The 23,233-nt window shown below is 41.5% G+C and overlaps 1 protein-coding gene across 6 annotated transcripts in view; it reads right to left on the bottom strand.

Annotated features, from left to right (window-relative positions):
• PLCH1 (phospholipase C eta 1) overlaps positions 1-23,233 on the bottom strand; it is a 942,696-nt gene that overhangs the window by 184,597 nt on the left and 734,866 nt on the right. For all 6 annotated transcript variants that reach the window (XM_078667769.1, XM_078667764.1, XM_078667766.1 and 3 more), the window contains exon 11: positions 6,721-6,828. In XM_078667769.1, coding sequence (XP_078523895.1) covers positions 6,721-6,828 — 108 coding nt within the window. The remainder of the gene's footprint in view (positions 1-6,720; positions 6,829-23,233) is intronic.

Below are 23,233 nucleotides of genomic sequence, written 5' to 3'. Positions count from 1 at the left end.
AACTCCACCAAAAGGTAGTTCAAAAACATTCTATGAGAAATTCCCATACTTCTCAGGGTTTAACATAAGTGAAGCAGAAACATTTTATTTCAAACTGTTAAATAAGACAGGAATGAAAACCATGCTAACAAATACAAAATTAATCTATTCAGAATCATTTTTTGAAAAAATGAATACATTTGGTTTTGATTTTTGGAAAAATAACATTGAGACAAAAACGATCTGGGGTACCAGAGACTGGCAAGTCCAAGGTATAGAATCATTATTCAGAGCCTGCATGATCCCAGAACAAATTATATTTTTGAATGACACAATTCAACAAACAACCTGTCTTGGCCTAGCCAAAATTAAAGACTTAAACAAGCCGTCTATTCCAAAGCCAACACCTGACAGTAATAGCACTACAGATGTTGAGATAGACGTATCCCATATTTTAAACCAAAACAGAACACATCCTGATTGGAAGAAATGGTTGATCTGGCCCACAGACACAAATAACTGTCAAGATAGATACCTGAACAAAATACAGGGGTTCAAATTGACCAGGCCAGACCTTAGATACTCCCAGCGACAACATCCAGGGATAGTAACAACATACAGTGTAGGAAAACTCTGCCTTGAATGGCTACATACATCCACACTGGCAGAAATTAAGCAACACTTAACTTTACTAAAAGAAGGTGCTGACTTGCGTGATTTCATTATGGGACCACGCAAACAGCGTCAAAACCGTTTCATAGCGGCCTCTATATATGCAGCTTATAACGAAGTTTGGAAAGAAACTCAAATTAAAACAGCAGAGAAAATACGGGAAATTGACCGTATTATTTGGAAAAATCACTTTCTGTTGTGGACAATGGGTTAATGACTCTGTCTTCCAGAATATATTCACTGGACAGTATTGTATCATCTGCAATCGATATAATAGAGCAGGACATGCTAATGTTACAACATGGTCAGTCCCAATTGCGTTCTATTGTACAGCTTGGCTGGGCGTTACAAAATCTGCGTTCAGGCTACGTGCCTTGGCGTTTTATCAACACAACGTCACTATTCTCTATCTTTAACCTTACTGATATACAAATCAGCTTTGCACAAAAGGGAGCAGAATATACAATTCTGAGCATTGAAAAACTTGAGAGATTACCATTGACAATGTCAGAACGACCTGTCATTGAATGGATAATACACGGGATAATAACTATTCCGATAACGACTTTCCAATTTCAATACTGCCAAGAGTATATACAGGCAGGCCAGTATGAAAGGTTGGGTAAAGGATACATCAAGTCATCATGGAAATTACCTTACACACACACACATGTTATAGTGGAAAAGGACAGAATGTATTTCTTAGTGGTAATAATTGTGAAAAATCACTAAGTGGTACACTTCTGTGTCAGGGTATAAGTCTGCATGGGGCATGTGAGGGGACTTTCTATTAACCTTTCATGTCACCAGCTTGGCACACCTGCAACTCGAATAGAGCCATTCTTTAGACGGCTTTCGAACGGGAGCTACATTCTAATAGTGGACCACAGATGTTGTGGCCTGGTGCCAGGAAAAGCTTATCTGGTAAGCGTTTCGTCCAGGGTCACTTGCTGTATGAAAGTATTGTATCCAAACGACACTCCAGACAGCGAGGGAAAAATTTGGCCCAGTTTGAAAATCTCTTCTGTTCGAATTGATACTTTAAGCAGAATGAAGTCTGTTCTTCTACAGACGCCAGTGCACTTGACGTCATCAAAAGAAACGTATGATCTCCAAGTTGCAAGGACAATGGCAGAGATACATAACCTTTTATCAACAAATTGCCCCCTACACTTCGCAGAAATGCTAAATGAAATCTTAAACATTTCTGATACGAATGGTATCGCGAGTGTATTTAAGACAATTTTTTCGGGACTGTTGACACCTTTCAAAGCAGTCCTGGGCATCTTTCCTAATTTTGTCCATTCACTCTTTGGCGGCCTTCCACTCCTGTTGGGACTCGTAGCAGGCATTTTATTTTTGATATTACTGCTTCGTTATGGCAAGCCATGTCACAGACAAGACTCCAGCAACAATGGAAGAAACGATCCTAGCTATACGCTATCGGGACCGCATAACTAAAGTCCTTGGATTAGCCCGGCTAAGAGATCTGAATATGACCTGGTTTCTTTCATTCAGACCCATCTGGCAGAACTGTATCTTACCTGTGTTAAGATGTATGCTGTGCGGAGAAGAATGCGTGTTAGACGTCTGTCTTACACTACAATCAGAAGTACCATTGGATACAGATACTTTGCTAAGTCCTGTAAAGGCTCATGCATCGTGTTGCCCCCAGCGGTTACCCATCCTGATGACGGCATTCGTTGAGACTTCACCACTGCGATTGAAGGGTAGTGAAGTGCAAGATGAGAGCAGCATCAACCAGGTATGACCTTCTGTGATCACTGCTGATCCTGTCATCGATGATAGCAATCATTCTCACGACTGCACAGTTGCGGCATTTTCCAACTTGGTCGAACTTTCACCTGAAGCGGTAAACTGCTTTTTTGAAAGTCTATCTCAAATGATGTTCTCCCCTGAACAAAAAGAATAAACTTTTAAGCAAACGAGCACTCAGCATTCCCTGAACTCTGAATTTGGCCTTCAGCTTTAAAAATAAAAGCTTCTGAAAATATTTGGAACTGTTTTGACTTCTTCCCTATAAAAAACGAAATTATTTTTTCCCGATTCCAAAATATTTACCTTTTTATGGCACTCATCCTCTGCTTAAAGTAGAACTATTCTTAGAGAACAGAGCTTCTATTTTTAGGAACTCTAGAGACAATATATTACCTCAGCCTCTAGCATATTTACAAAAGATTGTATTTATATGTGATGGAATGGTCTCGCACTTTTCTTTTCTGTATTAAGAGCCATTTCATGTGTAATTTTCGCAAATCATTCATGCTGATATATATGTACATCCTTTTAATGAATGATTACACTGCTTGAAAGCGTACAGTACCTATACTAATTTTTCGTGTATTTCGCACATGCCATTTCAGATGCAAAAAAATGTATTTTGGGGTGGATCGGTATACACATGCACCGTTAGATATGTTTACTATTGCTTAGCTTAGTAATTATGGACATTAATTCGTGGAGTGGGTGTAGTGTGTTTATCTAGGTACCTGAATCAATATTCCTATTCTTTGCCCTTGTCCGGTTATAAATCAATAATATCCCTACAACGGCATAGAAACCCTTTTCATAATTCAGTCATAGTGCATGCTGTCACATTAAGCAAGCCTATTCCTCCAGCCCCCTAGAAAGCACACCAAGTTCTTAAACAAATCCAAGCCTCCAGCAACCTGGGAAATCCCCGCTGCTTTGTTTTGATTTTGTCAGAGAACTCCTGTAAAGCACTGTAAGAACGACCAGTTCTTAGTGACATCTTTATTGACGTCTTATGTCCAGCCTTACGTCAAACCCGGCACCTTTCAGGTATAAATATACCAACGTTGCCTTAAGCAAACACACGGTGGTGATGAATCTGGAGCAGCTACTACTTCCGAAGAGCCCAGCTGATGCGAGAGCCCACGGACGCTGCCCCTCCCTTTTGACGCGCTGAGAAAGACGCTGTCTTTTCTCCTGCCGAGAAATCCAGCCTCCGGCGTTTCCAGCCTACCCTTGCGGGTGACTGGGATACCGAGTCCTGAGAGAGAGATACCAGCCCTCCTGCCTTCTAATACCCAGGTACTGAACTGACTAAACCCTTACAGAGAATTCTTGAGTCAGATTCTTGGCAAAACAAACTTAACTTAAACTGCTACTTACTTACTCCCTCCCACGTATTAGGCTTAGGTCAGGTACACCGGGGTAGGCGTAGTTAGAAGCACCAGTTGAGTACGATTAGTCAATGTATATATGTATGTATCTATTTTATCCATTTTAAAGTATCATATGGCTAAGAAACCATATCCATGCTTTTACAGTATTATTTCATAATCCTGCTTTTACTGTATGCACTTTACTTAACTATAAGTATTGCAATTGTAGCAATTCATTTCTCTTGTATGAGGAAAGAGACTGCTCAATAAATAACACCTTTTATTGAAAACGCCCGTCTCTCTTTTTCTCTGCAATCTGGTGAAACTAAGTACGCACCTTTGACTGAGTGAAATAGCTGTCTTTTGTTTTCACACAACTCTAGAGATATACTCTTATTCAGGGAGAGCAAAGTTGTCATGTTTTATGGTTGTCAGAAACTAAATCCCTTCTTGTCTATCCAGGGAGGTTAAACTCCTCCTCGCTTATTCGAGAAAGTTTCTAGTGAACTCTGAGCTAGCAGGCAAACACTTAAGTCTAATATAGTCAGTAGAGACCTAGTTAACCTCAGTCCTATGTCTACACTACTGAAGATATTATTCCAATGCGCAGAGCCTATTGGGACTATAGGAACTACACTACAATATCCCTTCTTTCTATGCTTGTGTTGAGAAATGCTCAGACAGATTACCGGATTTCACATGCTATTCTCGGTCATAACAGGTACTTCTTTGAGTCATTGCATGTCTCACTAGGTGGACTTACTAGCCAGCTTAGGGATATATGGGGGTTGTGTGGTCTATGTTGATGGGTAGTTTAACTTAAACATGATCAGGCCCAAGGCAGCTACAATCAATAGTGGTTAAAGCATTCTTCAAGGTAAAAGTCGAGGCAGGTACAGAATTAAAAAACCAGAAAGCACTTGAAAATGTCTGTTATCTCTCTCTGTTTAGATACCATTACTGTCTAGTCACACACATGCTGGATGGTTTCCCCGTAAACCTGTGAGAAACACCCACTGTCAGGGAGTGCAGACCTCTTGCCGACAACAAAGTGCTAGCATAGAACCTGTATATTGCTGTCAATTACAGATAAAATAAATTGTATCCTAGGAAATTTGTGGGGTGCGGATCTCACTCATGTGATGAGGGAGGCGTTGTTCTTGGAACAATTATAGTGCATAAGAGGCATAAGGATGCCAATTTCTCCAATAGCTACTAGTGGTGCACAGGATTTATTGCACACGTAAAATAACTAAAAGGCAAGAATGTTGAAAACATTTATGTGGAGACTTTTGGGTTAAATAGAAAATGTGTCTGCCTTGTGCTTAGCATGGCTACCCCTAGTCAAAAGCGCTAAAACAAATGAGGGACAGGTGTGCCAGACATGATTGTGATCTTGAAGCTGCATCTAAGAGTCACTAGTCTGACTGATGGAAAGAGGTAATTGGAAAGCTGTGCATAGCAGGCCAGTTGACCAAAGACCTTGCACAGTAATCATTAGACATAGGCGCTCACCAGGAGTGGACTCAATTCCAGTGGGGAGAAGAACTACAGTTACCTGTGCCACAGGAAATTACAAGATATGCAGGCGCACCAAAGAACTGCTTAATTTCACCCTAGACATTGAACTTCTGAAAAAAGCTGAAACCTCCAACTGAAACTCTGGGGAGATATGAGGAACTAATCGGGCAATCAGATCTGTTTTATTCACCTTTGGAACACTTCATTTTGAAGAGGTCCCGCTTATCTTTCCCCAATGGCAATAAATATGGGGGGAGAGGGGGTGGAGCGACAGCAAATGAACGCAAATTGTATCTTTGCGGGAAAACCTGCATTGGGACACAAATCTGTGTAGAATTCATGCAAAATCTTTTATTCATTGCTTCACAAGCTAGGTCTTCCTTCAGAGTTTCCAAAACGGACATGACCAAAAGAATCTGTACCTCTCAGTGTCAACATTCATACTACCCCTACTGCACAAAGACCACCTGACGTTATAAAACAAGATGACTGCCAGTGCCGCCCTTGTGCCAACACATGTACTGTCCCTGCTGTACATGGGCATTGGAGTTCCCAGACCTTATAAACTGGTACAATGGAGTTATACAGCAGAGGTGGTCCAAATGATGCAGACAGGTTTCATAGATTACGTGGCAAGAAAAGCCAAATTATTAGGTGTGATGCAGCACATTTGTTGTTAGTATTACAGGATTATTTTGCCATTTGTACACGTTAACACGGTTGGGGCGATGGTTTCGCCACATTAGTACAACTTTGACACCCAAAAACACAAGTAAGCGATAGATAGGTGACCAGACAACCTTTGCAAAGAGCCTTTCACTGCACAGCAACGTGTTGCAGTGTTTTTTGTAACTTTTAATCCGTTTGAGCTAGAAACATTTTTTTTTCAGAAATCTTCAGATTGTGGAATGACTAAGATATGTGGCGTATCCATAATTATGCAGAAAACACTGCTGCAGCAAAATTACATACTTACATACAAAATTAAATGCTTATAAAGGAGCTCAGACAAGCTCCTCTATCTGATCTCGCAACTTCTTCATGAGTTCCAATACCCTCATAATAAACAGCACAAGGTACTTTATCCAAAATAGAATAGTTTGTGTTATGTCAAAGTTAGACTGAGGGTGATGATACAGTAGGGCAAATTGCCATGTTGTTGGTGAACATATCAGGGAAAATTCGAAAGCCTTAATCGCCTTTCAAAAACAGGCGTTTCTTTTTATTTTAAACATCTAAATGAATAAATCTGAGATGCAACTACGAATGCACAGAAGGCAGTCATTTTGCAAGATTCAAATTCTGCAAACTGGTGATGCAATTTTAAACGTTTTTGTTAAACGTATTATCCTCATCAAATTCTACACTAATTGAAAATCACAAATTCTTGTATACTTACAAAACAGTAAGTCAATTTGCAGTCATCTTCAATTTCATCGGCGCTATCTTCGTCAGAAACCTCACCCTCGGAAGCATCATCCCCAAGGTGATATGGCAGCTTCTTACCCTGGGAAGAAATGCAATTATTTGAGTCTTAAGAGTGAACACACTTTGGAACTTTTTCAAATCTCTTTTTTCAAATCTTCATTTCAGTGTGAAAAAACGCAATTGTTAATAGTGTCGGAAAAGAAATTTGCAATTGGTGGGATCACAATGTATTTATAATAATGGGCTCACAGTTTAATTATAAAGAATTTAGTTGTTAACTATCATTATTGCAATTTTAAATCAGAAAAGACAATATAATATCAAAAGTACATTATTGTATGTTTAACAAATAAAAGCTGAAGGATTCTCGTTTCTGAAAAATGGAGGAAATGTCTGAATATTTTGGGCAGCATATGCAATGCTTTTTATCTTGTTTTTGACAGATGTGCAATAAGCATTTCTGCCATTTTTCTAAATGAGTACTTTTACTCATCTAGACACTAATGGGTTATCGTGCTGTTCGAAAACATGATTTGCATGAAAGTTGAGGAAGGTGCTAGGCCATGTTAAGGAACAAAAATCTATTTAAATGAAAACTCAGACCTCGTTTACTTGAGATTGTATATATCACTTTAGTTAGCATGAATTAAGGTTTTATTCCTTTAAAAAGAACTCAGACTTTCTACAGTGTAGAAAAATAAGTAATTTCAATGTTTTTCTTATATTTATTCATGTCTAAAGCACTCAGTGAAAATAAAAAGCAAGTGAGTAGCATGCACAAGAAATCAAGACATCTCTGCATTTTGCTGATAACTGATATTTTTCGACTTACAAGTACTCGGATTTTAAAAAGATGAAAATGAACTTGTAGAGATTCAAACCTTGGACTTTTCTATTACATACTGATGTACACAGATCTCGCTCTAGCAGTCAGGCAACAGTAGTTAGAAACAATAAACGAGTTCTGGGATAATCAAGCAAACAAAGAGATAGTGTGTTTGATTTATGCTAACCACTAACCATCTCATTGCCCTGAACCTACAGTTCTGAACAATTGGGCAAAACAACAAGAGGAAGCACAGGATGCTACAGGATTGAGAGGGTCAAACCCATTTTCTAAACGCATTGTGACGCTTTTCAACAACTAGTCTAAACTACACTCCGCCTCCTTAATGCTACTGTCATTTACGCCATCAGGAAAATATCTAGTTGCAAGATCCACTCCCCAGCTAAATTGGACTACTCACTGCCATGTCATTGTGGTGCTGTATTTGAACAAATTGCTAAGCATCGGTTCCATGAACAATGTGCTAGCAAATACATTGTGGAACTGCTGTCTGCAAAATAATTTGACACTGTTGATGGAATACCTTCCATGGCTTAAAAAAATTCCATTATCGATTGTCAGTCTCTGCCAAAACTACAGTTCTTTCTATCACATATGACAGACAGAAGATGTTTACCTCTTAGTGCTAAAAGAGTGCAGGTCTATTCTGCAGCTATCATTGCAGGCTGACCAGGCAATCTATCAAAATTTCACACCAGCCTCACTATACACTGTTGCTGACACATGCCTCCTTAAATGGTACCTTATCTCCGTAAAACGAAGTAGAAAGCTTCTAAACTATACGTCCCTAATGAACTCTAGTCGCCGGTCCCTGCACATTGGCTCAGACCCTGAATGTCTTGATGAAAGCTCTGCACAATAATAATAAAGATGAAATGTGCTACTGCACTAGTGGCACTCACTGTTCAAATGTATATTCAAGTTGTAAATAAAATCCATGTAGTCACTAACTATCTACGGCAAAAAAGAACTGTAGATCACTTCTTCCCATTTAGCTTCAGCACAATATTGCTTCCTTTTATCTAAATATCAGCTCAATGTATACTCAGATAATGTATATAAAACCCCTACGTGCACTGTCCTTATGCTGAAATTAGTGTTTTGTTTTTTACAGGTCTTGCCCAACATGCACACTAACACAACACTGTTCATTAATGATAACATTTCAAAATATTTAATGGAGGAGGGCACTTAGGGGGCCATAATCCAGAGTCCTCCCTCTGCATCTGTGGAAAAAACCTCTTTAATAATTGCATGTATAGCATAGTCTTCTGGACATATAAGAGCACCCTACCAATGAACTGTTAATCTTCATTGAAGGAGCTCTTGTGATTATAGGTTAGACACCCTGGTGTTCCACACGTTGTTCTACCTACAGCATGCCCTGAAGTTGGAATAGGCAAAACTTTTATCAGTTGAATTCATTTCACAGGTTTGAATGACGGATGACGTTCAGTTGGAACCCACTGTTACCACAAGCTGTATGGCAGTAGAAAGCACACTTAGTGTTCTTGCCTGAAAACAAATGTCCAATAAGTCACAGTTGCACCGTCACAGCAACCATGTATGAGTGCTGAAGGGAGGGAAAGGCATCCATATGATCTGAATTAAAAATACCTTAATGTATACCAGCTACTTGACTTTATTTTTGGGTACACTAGGTAAGGTTAAACAATGTAAAACCAAAGGTGGTGATGGACGGAGCGTTGACAATACAAACACTCACCCCCAGTCAATTGATCTGGGTTTAATCCATCACCGTTCTTTAGCTCACTCCGCCACCCCAGTTCAGACATGGCCATATGCAAATCAGTCTGACCCTGTGCCTCATGGGAACAGTCCAGCCCGATCAGTTGACTGGGGGCGAGTGTTTGTATTATCAACGCTCCGTCCATCACCACCTTTGGTTTTTCTTTGTTCGCCCTAAGTTGGCAGGGTATGCTCAGACGTGAGTCCCTTGCTCACTTTGCCACTGGAGTCAAGCAAGCCCGGCTGAAGACGGCTGCAATGCCAGAAACCGGTCCTGGGAAGCTTGATTTCGGTCCAGGGAAGACATGGCTTGGCAGTTTGGGGTGGACTGTTCCCATGAGGCACAGGGTCAGACTGATTTGCATATGGCCATGTCTGAACTGGGGTGGCGGAGTGAGCTAAAGAACGGTGATGGATTAAACCCAGATCAGTTGACTGGGGGTGAGTGTTTGTATTATGAACGCTCCGTCCATCACCACCTTTGGTTTTTCTTTGTTCGCCCTAAGTTGGCAGGGTATGCTCAGACGTGAGTCCCTTGCTCACTTTGCCACTGGACTCAAGCAAGCCCGGCTGAAGACGGCTGCAATGCCAGAAACCGGTCCTGGGAAGCTTGATTCCGGTCCAGGGAAGACATGGCTTGGCAGTTCGGGCTGGACTGTTCCCATGAGGCACAGGGTCGGACTGATTTGCATATGGCCATGTCTGAACTGGGGTGGCGGAGTGAGCTAAAGAACGGTGATGGATTAAACCCAGATCAGTTGACTGGGGGTGAGTGTTTGTATTATCAACGCTCCGTCCATCACCACCTTTGGTTTTTCTTTGTTCGCCCTAAGTTGGCAGGGTATGCTCAGACGTGAGTCCCTTGCTCACTTTGCCACTGGAGTCAAGCAAGCCTGGCTGAAGACGGCTGCAATGCCAGAAACCGGTCCTGGGAAGCTTGATTCCGGTCCAGGGAAGACATGGCTTAGCAGTTCGGGCTGGACTGTTCCCATGAGGCACAGGGTCAGACTGATTTGCATATGGCCATGTCTGAACTGGGGTGGCGGAGTGAGCTAAAGAACGGTGATGGATTAAACCCAGATCAGTTGACGGGGTGAGTGTTTGTATTATCAACGCTCCGTCCATCACCACCTTTGGTTTTTCCAAGGTTAAACAATGTGTCAGACCTTCTCTTTCATAAGGACAACCTTCCCTCCCTTCAGCACTCACACATGTGTGTTATGACAGTCCAAGTGTGACTTATTGGATGTTTGTTTTCAGGCAAGAACACTAATTGTACTTCCTACCTGCAGCTGCCATACATCTTTCTAGGAGGGTGTAAGGCTGCTTACCTTCTCCTCTCTTCGGTGTGTTGTGTGTTCAACTGGAATCCAATCAGAGTTTATGCTTTTCCATCTTGAAACTGCTCCCCGGAGCTTTTCTCAACACCCACCTTTTTGTGGAACACTTGTTCACGGAGTACTTTGCTGGGCAACCTAAACAAGGTACCAGCCTCTATCAGACCTCTTCTGATCAACTCTCACCTCCTCCTTCCTGTGAAGTCTGATCTTGAACTAAATCGAGCTGGATCTACTAATTATTTGACCACCCAGGATAGAGTTCATCTGCTAGAATGGTGATTTTCAGAGGAGTCTTGGAGTGATAGACTTTGCTAGCTTTTTAACTTATTGCTTAAACTTGAATCGTGGGAACAAAGAAAGCCCACAATAACTATTAAACTGCCAAGCTTTGCATCCGTTTGGGAAGGGGCAGTGAGCCTTCTAACATCTGGAAGAAATATTTAATAACTAAATACTTTGCACATACATTGACATTAATCTGAAACATGCAAATGCATTTACTGTGTGATATTCTTGTTATAGTTAACTGCAGCAAATGGAGGCCTCAATTTCAAATTGCGGATGTGCCAATGCCATATTCCTTTCTTGTGTATTTTTCCCTCTTCTCGTAACAGGAGAAAAGCTGAACCAGTAAATGTTAAATGATGTCTTATTTGTGTAATTTTCTCATTAGAATATTTATCTTTGGGTATTTATGAGAGAGCAAAATATTGATAGAGCTCTTGCGAATGAGAACATCCTGGAAAGATTGTATCATCTTGTTGCGGATATTTAGCTGAAGGTCACTTAAACCGTTTGGTGTGTGTGTTGGCCAATGGCTCCATGGTGCGTCATATGGCTGTTGGCCGACACTGTGGAAGGCTTTAGGGAATTCTCGGGGGCAAAGCACTGGATCATTCCTTTAAAAAAAAAAAAAACAGGGCAATGCTGAATCGATTCCGGGTCTCCCTCACCCATTTATTAGGTCAGTGTGCTGATGTCACAAACCTTCACCGGAGTGGATTGGAAGAAGTAGGTACGGTTTGCTCCCACGTCCGATCTGGATCTGGGGAGGTTTTAGATGCCCCCCATGTTTGTGGAAGGCATCGCTGGAAAGGGGAGTGACTCCCCTTTCCAGGGATGCCTTTCACAAACTGATCCACAAGCAGGAATCCCACTAGACCTCACAAGATCACAAGAAACCCCATTAGGGGGATAGGCCCAAGTGGTACCTGGCCGCCGCCCCCGAGGGTAACATTTCTTTCACATATATACATGTGTTTTTCCCCTTGGGGTGTGATTGCCCCCCCAGGGGACTATAACATATATTTTTTTAATGTTTTAACTGACAGGGCTAGTACACATGGGCTAACCCCCCGTGGGGGCTATTTATTTTTATACATATGTGGTTTCACTGGGGGGGCACAATCAGCCCCCCAGGGGAAACCACACATTTATTAAAAAGTGACCTATATAAATATATGGAGAGAGATCTCTCTCTCTCTCTCTATATATATATATATATATATATATATATATATATATATATATATATATACACACACACACATATATCTTTCTATACGCATATATATATATATATATATATATATATATATATATATATATATATATATATATATATATAGAGAGAGAGAGAGAGAGAGAGAGAGAGTTCACTTTTTTTTATACATGGGTGGGTTCCCTGGGGCCGCGACCAGTCTCCAGGGAAACCACACATATAAAAAAAAGTGATGTTATATGTATATATATATATATATATATATATATATATATATATATATATATATATGTTGCGTTCCAACGATTGAACTTGAAAAAGTACTTTGACCGTGCCCCCTGCCTACTGTGGTTACTTAACTGGCTGGCGCTGTGCGGCACCTGATCCGGAGAAGTGTCGGGAAGCAGATTGAGGCGTAGGTTTCACTCGGCGTTCTGGACCGTTTCTGGTAAGGAGCTGCAGGCGCGCGCCAGTGACATTTACTGAATGAGGCAGGCCCTAAGCAAATACCAGCATTTACAAAGCGACCATTGACGATATTTATCCATCGTTTAACCAGCAGTATTTACGAACTTAAATCCAGCGGTATTTTAAACCGTTAAAATAACAACTGCAATTATGTTATCCACCGACGCTCTCAGGAGTAGGGAAATGGCGGCGGAGGCACTATATGAGAACTTACCCACTGCAAATCTCACAAATGCTCAAGCAGGTCGTACAGCAAATGCGAGCAACAGTACTAAAGACCTACTTAAAACCTTGGAAAAATTACTTCGCAGTGAACTTTCGAAATGGTGGGAGAAAAAATCATTGGACAAGTATTTGGAAGTTAACCGGGTCCCTAGAGGATTACGAGTCATGATAGTACCAACATATGAAAATCCGGACCCCAAAATGCTTCAGAGGTGGGCTGAGAACAGTCTTCAGTCATCGAGGAACATGTTATTAATTCTGACTGAATATGCCCACTCTGATAGAGAACTTTTGTTAATTGAAATAGAAAAAACTAATGCAGCATTAGAGGCATCAGGCGACACTGAATTAATTGCGAATGCCCGAAAGGAAATTGATTTAAGACTCACCAAGTTGGGGCAAACAATTCAAGAACGAAAAATTAATAAGTTTGCCAGGGATAAAGAGGACTATGAGACAGGGCGCATATTTACGTTTTCTCGTAAATATGATTCATACAAACGCAAGGCTATGTCCACCGGGCAACAAATAACCATCAATGCCGTTGCGGGGTCAAACATCGATCCTACCTCAACCAATCAGGACAACCTTTCAGTGGCATCGTTCAGTGGATCTGAAGAAAGCTTATCACGTGCAGTGTTAAGCTCAATTGATTTAACCAAATTCTCTATGGCTGATGAATTGAATTTTGTCAGCGAGGACCGGAGGTACTCTCTGCGCTCACGGAACATTCCTCCTCAAGCAGACAAAGCGGCAGCCAACAGCGACGCTGCAGGAAACGCAGCGCCAAAAAGAGGTGGCAAACGAGGCAAAACTCGCAAGAATTGGAACAATTAACGAGTGAGCATGATAATACTGTAATTAACTTGACTGATTTGACTTTATCCAAGGCAGAGGAACAACTTCTCTCGTTGGGTTTGTCGTATTGTCCTCCTAACGATTTTTCCTATGTCCAAGCACGGATTGATGTTTTTAAATTTATCAGAAAGATCAAATTGCAAAAATATTTTTTACTACATCCTGATAATGCATCAATACATGCTGTGTCTGATGAGACAACATCTAATGTCAAATCGTTGCAGGTTAAAGATTTACAGGGCTTACAGTCATTATTGTCTCTAGACCATGAAAGTAACACGCAAACTGACTTGTCAGTAAGTCAGGCCATGAGTGTTAATTGTTCTCCACCTACTACTTTCCGTGGAAAATCAACTTTTTTACCTTTGATGCCTAAGGACGCTGTTGACGTCTTTAGTGACAGGATTATAACAGAATTCAAATCTTTGAATATAAAGGTGCTGAAAAGGAAAAGACAGGTCGATTTTAATAACATGCAATATATGAGACTTGTAAAGAAAATCCAGGGCAATGACCAGGTCATCGTCAAAAATTCTGATAAGGGAGGGAATACAGTGTTATGGGCAAAATCTGATTACACTATTGAAGCAAATAGGCAACTTGGTGATGTATCTTGTTATACAAAGAGTACTAAATTTATGATGTTGAAAAGCCATGAAAACACGAGAAAAAACATCAATCGTTGGTTTCGAAATGGCTTACTCACCAAAGAGGAAACTAAATTTCTCAATGTTGCACACCCTATCACTCCTTTGTTTTATCTTTTGCCCAAAATCCATAAATGCACCACTCCTGTCCCAGGCCGTCCGATCATCTCAGCTCTAGGCAGCATGAATGAGAACATCTCGAAATATGTTGATTTTTTTCTGCAACCCCATATGTTTTCCCTTCCCTCATTTTTGAAAGACACAACAGATTTTTTGGTCAAAATTAGTCACGTCACTTGGTGTTCTGATTATTGTTTTCTGGTGATGGACATAGAGGCACTATACACTAGCATCAACCATGAGCAGGGACTTCATGCAGTTGAATATTTCTTGAACAGCAGAGAGGCGGACTTTAGAAATCACAACCTAATGCTCATGGACATGATAAAGCTGTGCCTTGCTAATAACTATTTCCAATTTGGGAAAGAGTTCTTTCACCAGGAACGGGGGGTGGCCATGGGTTCATGCTTCTCCCCCAGCTATTCCTGCCTCCATGTTGGCTGGTGGGAGAAGCATGTTCTCCAGGTCACTCACACACATTGGCTTCCTCATCTTGTGCATTATTGGCGCTTTATCGATGATATTTTTATCATCTGGCGAGGCACCCAAGATCAGGCAGCGGCATTTGTGAGAGATGTCAACGTCAATGATAGGAATCTGAGGTTTACGGCTAGCATCACTTCTGACGCGGCCGAATTCCTGGATGTCCAGCTTTACATTGATCAGAACACCATTCAGACTAAGCTCCATAGAAAAAGCACTGCGGGCAATTCCATCTTACATGCCCGCAGTGCTCACCCGACCCATACTATTAACAGTATACCCTTGGGTGAATTCATCAGAATAAAAAGAATCTGTAGTAGCCCTGATAGCTTGGAACATTGTTTAAGGGAATCTAGGACTAGATTTCTGAGGCGAGGTTATAGTGGAACCATTCTGGATCAGGCCTTGGCAAAGGTTGGTGCTCGGTCTCGAATGGATCTCCTTACTCCCAGGAACAAGGAGAAGAGGGACACCACCGAACAGGGCTCTGTTCGGTTCATCACCACTTTTTGTGCCCAAATCTCTAAGATCAGCCAAATCATTCGATCTGAGTGGCCAATTGTATTAACCGACGTCATCTTAGCACCATTTTTGCCCAAATCACCGGCCATTACTTTTAGGAGGGCGCCGTCTATGAAAGACGCATTAGACAGAACACAGCCAGAACTGCCACCCAAAACTAATTGGTTAAACAAACTAGGTTTTTTTAGATGTACGTCGTGTCGTGCCTGTACATTTGCCGAGAATGGAACCCACTATACCTCGGCTTTCAATGATAAATTGATCCCAATAAAAGAACATCTGACATGTCGCAGTGAATATGTAGTGTACCAACTCACCTGCACATGTTCTTTATCCTATATAGGGAGTACTAAACTCCCGGCTTATCAACGTATCCTGCAACATATCCGAGCCATTGTCAACTCGGATATGACTTATCCGGTGGCTCGCCACTTCAAAGCTGTACATGACAAAAAATTAAAAGATCTAAAGTACACTTTGTTATGTTCGGTGGCTAACCCAGGCAGAGGGGGGGATCGTGAAAAACTGCTTCGTCAAAAAGAGGCGTTTTTCATTCTATTACTTGACACCCGGGCCCCCAATGGGCTTAATGCCTTTGATGAATTACACCACTTTCTATGAGGTCTAGTGACGTATTATCTATCTGACTGTAAGTTAAACATCTCTAAAAAATGACTAAAAAGATAATGAATCTGTTTGATGTATATATATTTTTTGCACAGTACTAAGGGTAATGTTTCACATTGGTTCTTCCGCTGCCATTATTAAAGTTTTATATTGTATTATACAATGAATTTTAGGCATTGGCACTTTAGCATGAAGGCACTTTTTGTATTCACTCGTCTGAGAGGGCATGCATGATAAGAATAATTATGTATTGACTTGAGCAAAAATATTATTAAGACATTTGGACGTAGATTAAATAGACCATCATGTTTGCACTGGCAATGAACTGTTTTCACACTTTGATCTGTCATTGATTTTTGGTTATTTAATCATGTTTGATATTGATCTTGTGACATATATGTTCTGTTTGGCATTGTTTAATCGTCTATGTCCTCAAGTTTTAAGCTTTGAGATCTAATTTGGTTTTGAGGTCTCATTACTACTGTTACATGGATAAAAGACCAACTCGATTTATAATTCTTAATGCACTATGCAGTGATATTGTGCCCCCCATCTCTCAGTGATGTTAATAGACAATTTTCAGTATATTGAATGCTATTTCAACGTTCATTTGCTTTCATGCCACCCTTGCGTCCTGTTTCTTTAGGCGCTTGGGCTTTTATTGTCAATTTAATGCTCGTCCTACTCCTGACGCGTCATGTGATCAAGCTCCGCTTGCGGAGCGAAACGCGTCAGGGAGGGCACAGGCTCTTACATTTTCTGCAATAAAATGGATTGGTGAAAACATCTTTTGTCTGCTGTGGCTTTGGTTCGCGTTTTGAACTGCTGTTTGTTGAAGAGGTCCACGCCTGCTGTTCCGCCACGTTTGGCGGTCAGGATTCAATTTCATATATATATATATATATATATACATACACTCACTGAAAAAGCAAAGGTTGCAGGGACGTTATAGTTGGGTACTGCATTTACTCGAACTAAACCATAGAAATAAAGCAGTTATAGTTACCAGCCCTAACTATAACTTACGCCCCCGCAATGCCCTGCTTATGACCTCAAATATTACATCACTTATGACATTGTCAGTGACATCACTGATCACATCTCAGATGGCATCACTGATAACATATCTATAGTACCACTTATACCCCTATACAACCTCTCAAACACCCACAAAACCACTCACATACCCAGACCCATACAAGTACTTGCTCAACCACGTACTGCTCCATAGAGTCACTCACACACCCATTCAGTCACTCATGCAGCCACTCACGCAGCCATTCACTCGGCCATACAGTCACTTAGACGACCAGTCACTCACCCATACAGCCACTCACACATCCATACACTCACTCATACAGCTACTCAAAAACAATTATTCACCTATACACCCACTCACACACCCACTGATTGACCCATATGGCCACTCAACATAGCTACTCCCTCAACCATAAAATCATTCACATACTCACTCACCCACACAACTACTTACATATACCATTCACACATCCATACAAGCACTCCCATATCCGCTCACGCACCCATACAGCTATTCACAGACACTCACTCCCTAATACAGCGACTCATACACCAACTCACTTAACCAAACAACCACTAAAACAGCCACTCACCCATACACCCACTTACACACCCAGTCACTCACTCATACAGCCATTCAGACACCCACTCAGTCACCCATACAACCACCTACACATCCACTCACACACCCATACAGCTACTTGCATACCAACTCACTCATACATACAGCCACTCACACACCTACTCACACACCCATACAGCAACACACACCGATAAATCCACTCACACACCCACAGAGCTAGTCAGAAACACACTCACTCACCCATACAGGAACTCAAGCACACACTCATACAACCCCTCAGACACCCACTCATACAGACAGTTACGCAGCCACACAGCCACTCAGATCACATATATTAAAAATAATATCATTCATTAGTAGTGCACCTTGTATACTAATCTAACTTTTGTAGTAAGGTAGTATATATATTTAACACTCAAATTCTTAGAAAAAAACTTACACTCACTTGATGTCATGAGCAAGCAATAAAATTGTCAAGATAATTCTTGTGATTATGTTCCTGCTAGAGAGAGATTGGAGTTTTGTCTACCTGCAGTTTTGATATGCCATAAACCTAGAGCAGAGGGTTAACATGTCTGCTGCAAAGAAACAGATCAGTATTATATGTGGATAGCTGAGTCGATTAGTAAAGTCAGCTGTTACTAGTGCTTTAAAACAAATGAAATGTATGTTAGAGATGGCCTATGGAGAGATCAGGTGCTATTTAGTTGGGTGGTAATGAGGCAATCCAAGGATGAAGTCAAGGGGGGTTGCCAAAAAGGATAGTCACACTGTGTGCCACCAGTGATGATGATGTAGGATAGACTTTTAAAAGGATGGGGTTAGGCAGTTGCAGAGATGGCATCTTGGAGGATGACTGTTGCTCAAGCCCTAACTTAGGTTATGAAGGACAGTTCTGAGGCAGGACCAGAGACTGAGACAGTAGATACTTAGACAGCATCTGAGGGAGAGGACAATGGAGCAGAATCTGAAAGTGATTTTCAGTCGGCGCAGTTTCATTCGACAACTCATCTACCAGTGATTTTGAGGGACACGATGATGACAGTCATGCTGTCCCTTCGCAAGCACAGTCTGTGAGCGGGACAACAGTAGCAGGATAGACCAACCCAGAGAGCAGGCACGTGTGGCGGCAAGCACAGACTGGGTGCACTCTTGGTAGGCCCCAATTTAGTTCAGCTCCAAATTCCGCCTTTCACTGGCAAAGCTGGATGTAAAGTTGATACGGTCATTTTTTTGCCAATTTACTACATCCATCTCTTTTTGGATGTTGACTTCCCTGAGTAAATTGTGCAGCGTACAAATTTGGATTCCGAACATTTTCTGAGGGAGCATGGAGGCACTCTCAGGGTCTAGGGCACACAAGAGGACTCCCACTTCATTAGGGGAGTTAAGAAATATTTGGGCCTTAAGCTCAAAATGGGGGTAGTGCATGAGCCAACCTTGTCTACTCACACGGTTTGGTTAACCCCCATCTTTGAACCGTACATGAGCAGAGGTTGTTTGTTGCAATTGTAGCGCAAGCTGCATTTCGATGACAATTCTGCTGCATTGCGCAAAGACTACCCAGATCATGACAGGTTGTTCAAAATTTAGCCTGTCGTGGAACATTTGTCTTGCAGGTTTCCAGAGATTTATACTCCTGGAAAGAATATAGCCATCAATGAGTCCCTGATCCTGTGCAAAGGGTGGCTGCTGTTCAGGCATTACATTGTGAGCAAAAGAGCTTGATGTGGCCTCAAGCTGCACATGCTGTGTGAGAGCTCAACTGGCTATGTGTACAGCTTGAGGGTGAATACCGTGAAGGAGTCCACTCTCAACCCTGTAGGCTGCCCTCCCACACTAGGAGTCACAGGGAAGATTGTATGGGAGGTTTTCCAGCCTCTCCTTCACAAAGTTTATACCCTTTATGTAAATAATTTCTATATGAGACTAGAGCTGTTCAAAGCTGGCACTGTGGCCTGCTGTACAGTTCTTTGTTGCCGCAAAGGATTCATGGAGGAGCTTGTTAATAAGAAGCTCTAGAAATCCTAGAGCACTGCATGCATTTCAACGAACCGCTCGCAGTTAAGTTCTTGGATAAGCATGATGTGTATGTGCTCATGTTCATGATGAGAGCCCTTCTCCGGTCATGGTTTGGGATCAGATGGCCGAAGTACACAAGCCCACCTGTATACTGGATTACAAGTACATGGGGGAGTGAATAAGAATGACCTAGTTCTTCAGGAATACAATGCTCGTCATAATACTCACACTTGGTGCAAGAAACTGTTTACCCATCTGATCGAGATGGCAACATACAATGCGTAGGTTGTTTATCGTCTGTCATCCCCTGGAAGACTTAATGTATTTCCTTGACTTTCAGTTGTCAGTCATTGAAAATCTTACTGCTACAGAAGCAGCAGCCTCCAGTACATATGCTCTGGAGGACGTTGTAAGGCTGAAAGAGCGACACTTTGCTAATTGTATTTGCGACACCTAAAAAAGGCTCTACCATGTTGTTGTTGTAAAGTCTGTTCTAAGCATGGAAAGAGGCCAGAGAGCCGTATTTACTGTCCCCAGTGCCCATCGCACCTAGCCCTGTGCTTTCCTGATTGTTTTACATTGTACCATACAGAAAAGAACTATTGGTAAATGAACTTGAGGTGGAGCTGCTGTTACGTAAACCTTTCAATGTTGTGCATGGATATCTATCTTCCACAGGCTCCTACTTCACAAGGCAAGCAGCTGTAGAGTTTTTGTGCCTCTACTTGAGGAAATAATGGAGTTCCTTATGGTCCTACTTGACACCTTTATCTGCCATCAGAACGTGGTTGGTGTTCTGTTCGCTAACTGACAAGTGCATTATAGTCCCCAGACTGCACATATTGGGGGACGTAACATAAGCAACGGTGTCAGAGTACTTTGTGTGGCAACATTTTAAAGGCTTGACTAGATTGTGAAGGGTTTTTTAGGGAATTAGGTATACAGCACAAGGACCATCCCGATTGCCACGAGAACCAGAGTAAGTGTAATAAGTCAAAGGAATGTCCTGTGGGACTTATTCGCCAACACTTTTACTTGCTTTAAAAGTGTGCAAACTCAATTAGTAACTCATATCATAACCAATGTTATTGAAAAAGAGTACAGGACACAGTACCATGTATGAAGATTGTTTTCACATCTTTATATTACTTATGATACAAGCTAGTAATTGAGTTTTCATACTTTTAAAGCAAAAGTAGAAGTGTTGGTGAATCAGTCCCACAGGACATTTGTTTGGCTTATTACTTTAGGGAACTTAGGCAGTATTTCCCCAAATATTTGCCCTACTTTCAATGGTAGATATGCTCTCTCAGTTCGAGGAATGAGCTCTCGGAGGAAGCCATTCTCAGACACCCCCAACTTGCATGCACAAACTGGAAGGAATTGGATTTAGCACAGGAAGTGTGCTGATGGTGCATGAAAGACACATATTCTGGAGCTTCAAGTAGCTAGGGATGGAAGGCATTAGTATGAATTCACTAGGCAATTAAACAGGATTAGCCAGGATTCTGATGAGGACAGAGACATGAGCAGCTAGGAAAAGCTTACGTTAGGTATGCTTTTGCAGGAATATTGCATAGGTAGAAGGCAGATTGCAACGGTTTTACAGATAACAAGCCAAAACGTCATCTTCACCTATGGATTCAAACCCATTTGGTGCGGCACTCACCCAATAGTGCCCTCCTATGGCACATATAGGTAAATGCTTGACCTGCTTGCCATGTTCATCCTCCATCAAACTTAGTAGATGTTCAGTTTGCTGTATGATAAGTGCATTATAGTCACAGCATTGCACATAATGGCGGATAAGACATATGCTATGTTCTCATGAACTACCCTGTGTTTCAAAGACTACCGTTCTTCAAAGTTTATGATGTTCCCTTTAGGAAATTGGAAAATCCTCCAGAATGTTTGCTTTAGTTACAAAGTTAGATATGCTCGCTCAGTTTGAGGAACAGGCCTTGGGGCATACTCGGACACCCCCAACTTGCATCCATCAACTGGAAGGAGTTGAATTTAGCACAGTGAGTGAGCTAAAGCCGCATGAAAGACATGTCTTCCTGAGCCTCATGTTGCTTTTATGGGAGCCATTAGTAAAGGTTCACTAGGTATAAATTCGATAATGTTCAGAAAAAAGGAGGTGGTTACTTGACAGGTGGTAAAATGTAGCCAAACTGATTCCATCCTGTGGGGTATGAATGTGATGGACCTTTGCATGGTGGTGGTATGTTGTGGTGAGTGCACTGATCTGTTCGAATTGGGCCTGTGGCCGGTAGTATGAAAGACTGGTGTGTGGTTGGACCATAAAGCGATTGGTGCCTTGAAGTGGCTTTATAGCTCACCTTCAGAAGGCTTGGTTTCATAATTTTGATAAGTATCTGTGCTTTGAAGCCAGCATTTCTGGAGGTGCTAAAACCAGCCAGTGTAAGTGGTGGATTTAGTCCTCTGTACCTTGCAAACAAACTAGAAGTCTCCTGTGGTGCCCGTTCCTCATGGATCTCCAGTACCTTGCTGCACAAACCTAAGAAATTAAAAAAAAATTCAAATGAACAATCGATCATTCTCAGGTATTGCCCCAAGAACTTGGAACTCCCTACTGCCAGAAACTAGATTGATTCCATCAACATTTTCCTTCAAAAAGGAAGTGAAAGCCTTACTTATGAGCACTTCATGGAGTGAGTAGCTTCTATCTTTCCGGGCTGCTCTAGTGGCTCCTCCGAGAACATCACTGAAGTTAGAAGCCTCCCCTCATATTGACTCTTAATGACTCTGCTTGTTTTATGCTACTTGCATGTCTTTTTCTTCCTTTCACACACCTCTACTTACTTTTGCTGGACAACTATTTGGTCTTATTACCTGCCTCTATGATGGCACTATATACCTGTTGTTATTTGCATATAGGTCTGATTTTTCTCCCTCAATTGTCTACCTTGTGTGTACCGCAACTTGCCTGCAAAGCGCCCTGATACCCTCTATGTCATGTTTGCGCTATACAAAACTTTTAAAATAAATAATAAATAAACTTTAACAAATTAGTACTAGATTTATATCTGCGATGGTAAGAGGGCCCTTAGCAAGAACTCCTTTTTTTGTCATTATAGGTAACCGTGTATTTTATGCCCCAGCTCAGTTGTCACCTTGGCAAATCTGCACATTTTTTAAAATTAGACAATCAGGAGAGTACAGGGGTGCATGACTTGTGTGGCTCTCACCAGTTTTTTGTTACCCAGAATCCCCCGCAAAGCTCAAATTTCGCTTGAAAAAACCCAACTCTTTTTCCTTGCATTTCTGTGAGGAAAGGTTCCGGAATCTGCAGGTAACCACAATTTTCCAACCACACAGCGTTCCCCTTAGTCTCTTGAGAAAAACGGGGGCTTACTTGTGTGGGTGGGCCAAATGACCATAACAGGGAAGGGCCCAAAACATATTGTGGAGGCACCAACATTATCAATCA

Source organism: Lissotriton helveticus, chromosome 11, assembly GCF_964261635.1.
Source record: "Lissotriton helveticus chromosome 11, aLisHel1.1, whole genome shotgun sequence".
NCBI lineage: Eukaryota > Metazoa > Chordata > Amphibia > Caudata > Salamandridae > Lissotriton > Lissotriton helveticus.
The sequence above is the reverse complement of the archived record's forward strand: the minus strand, read 5'-3'. Positions and strand labels throughout refer to the sequence as shown.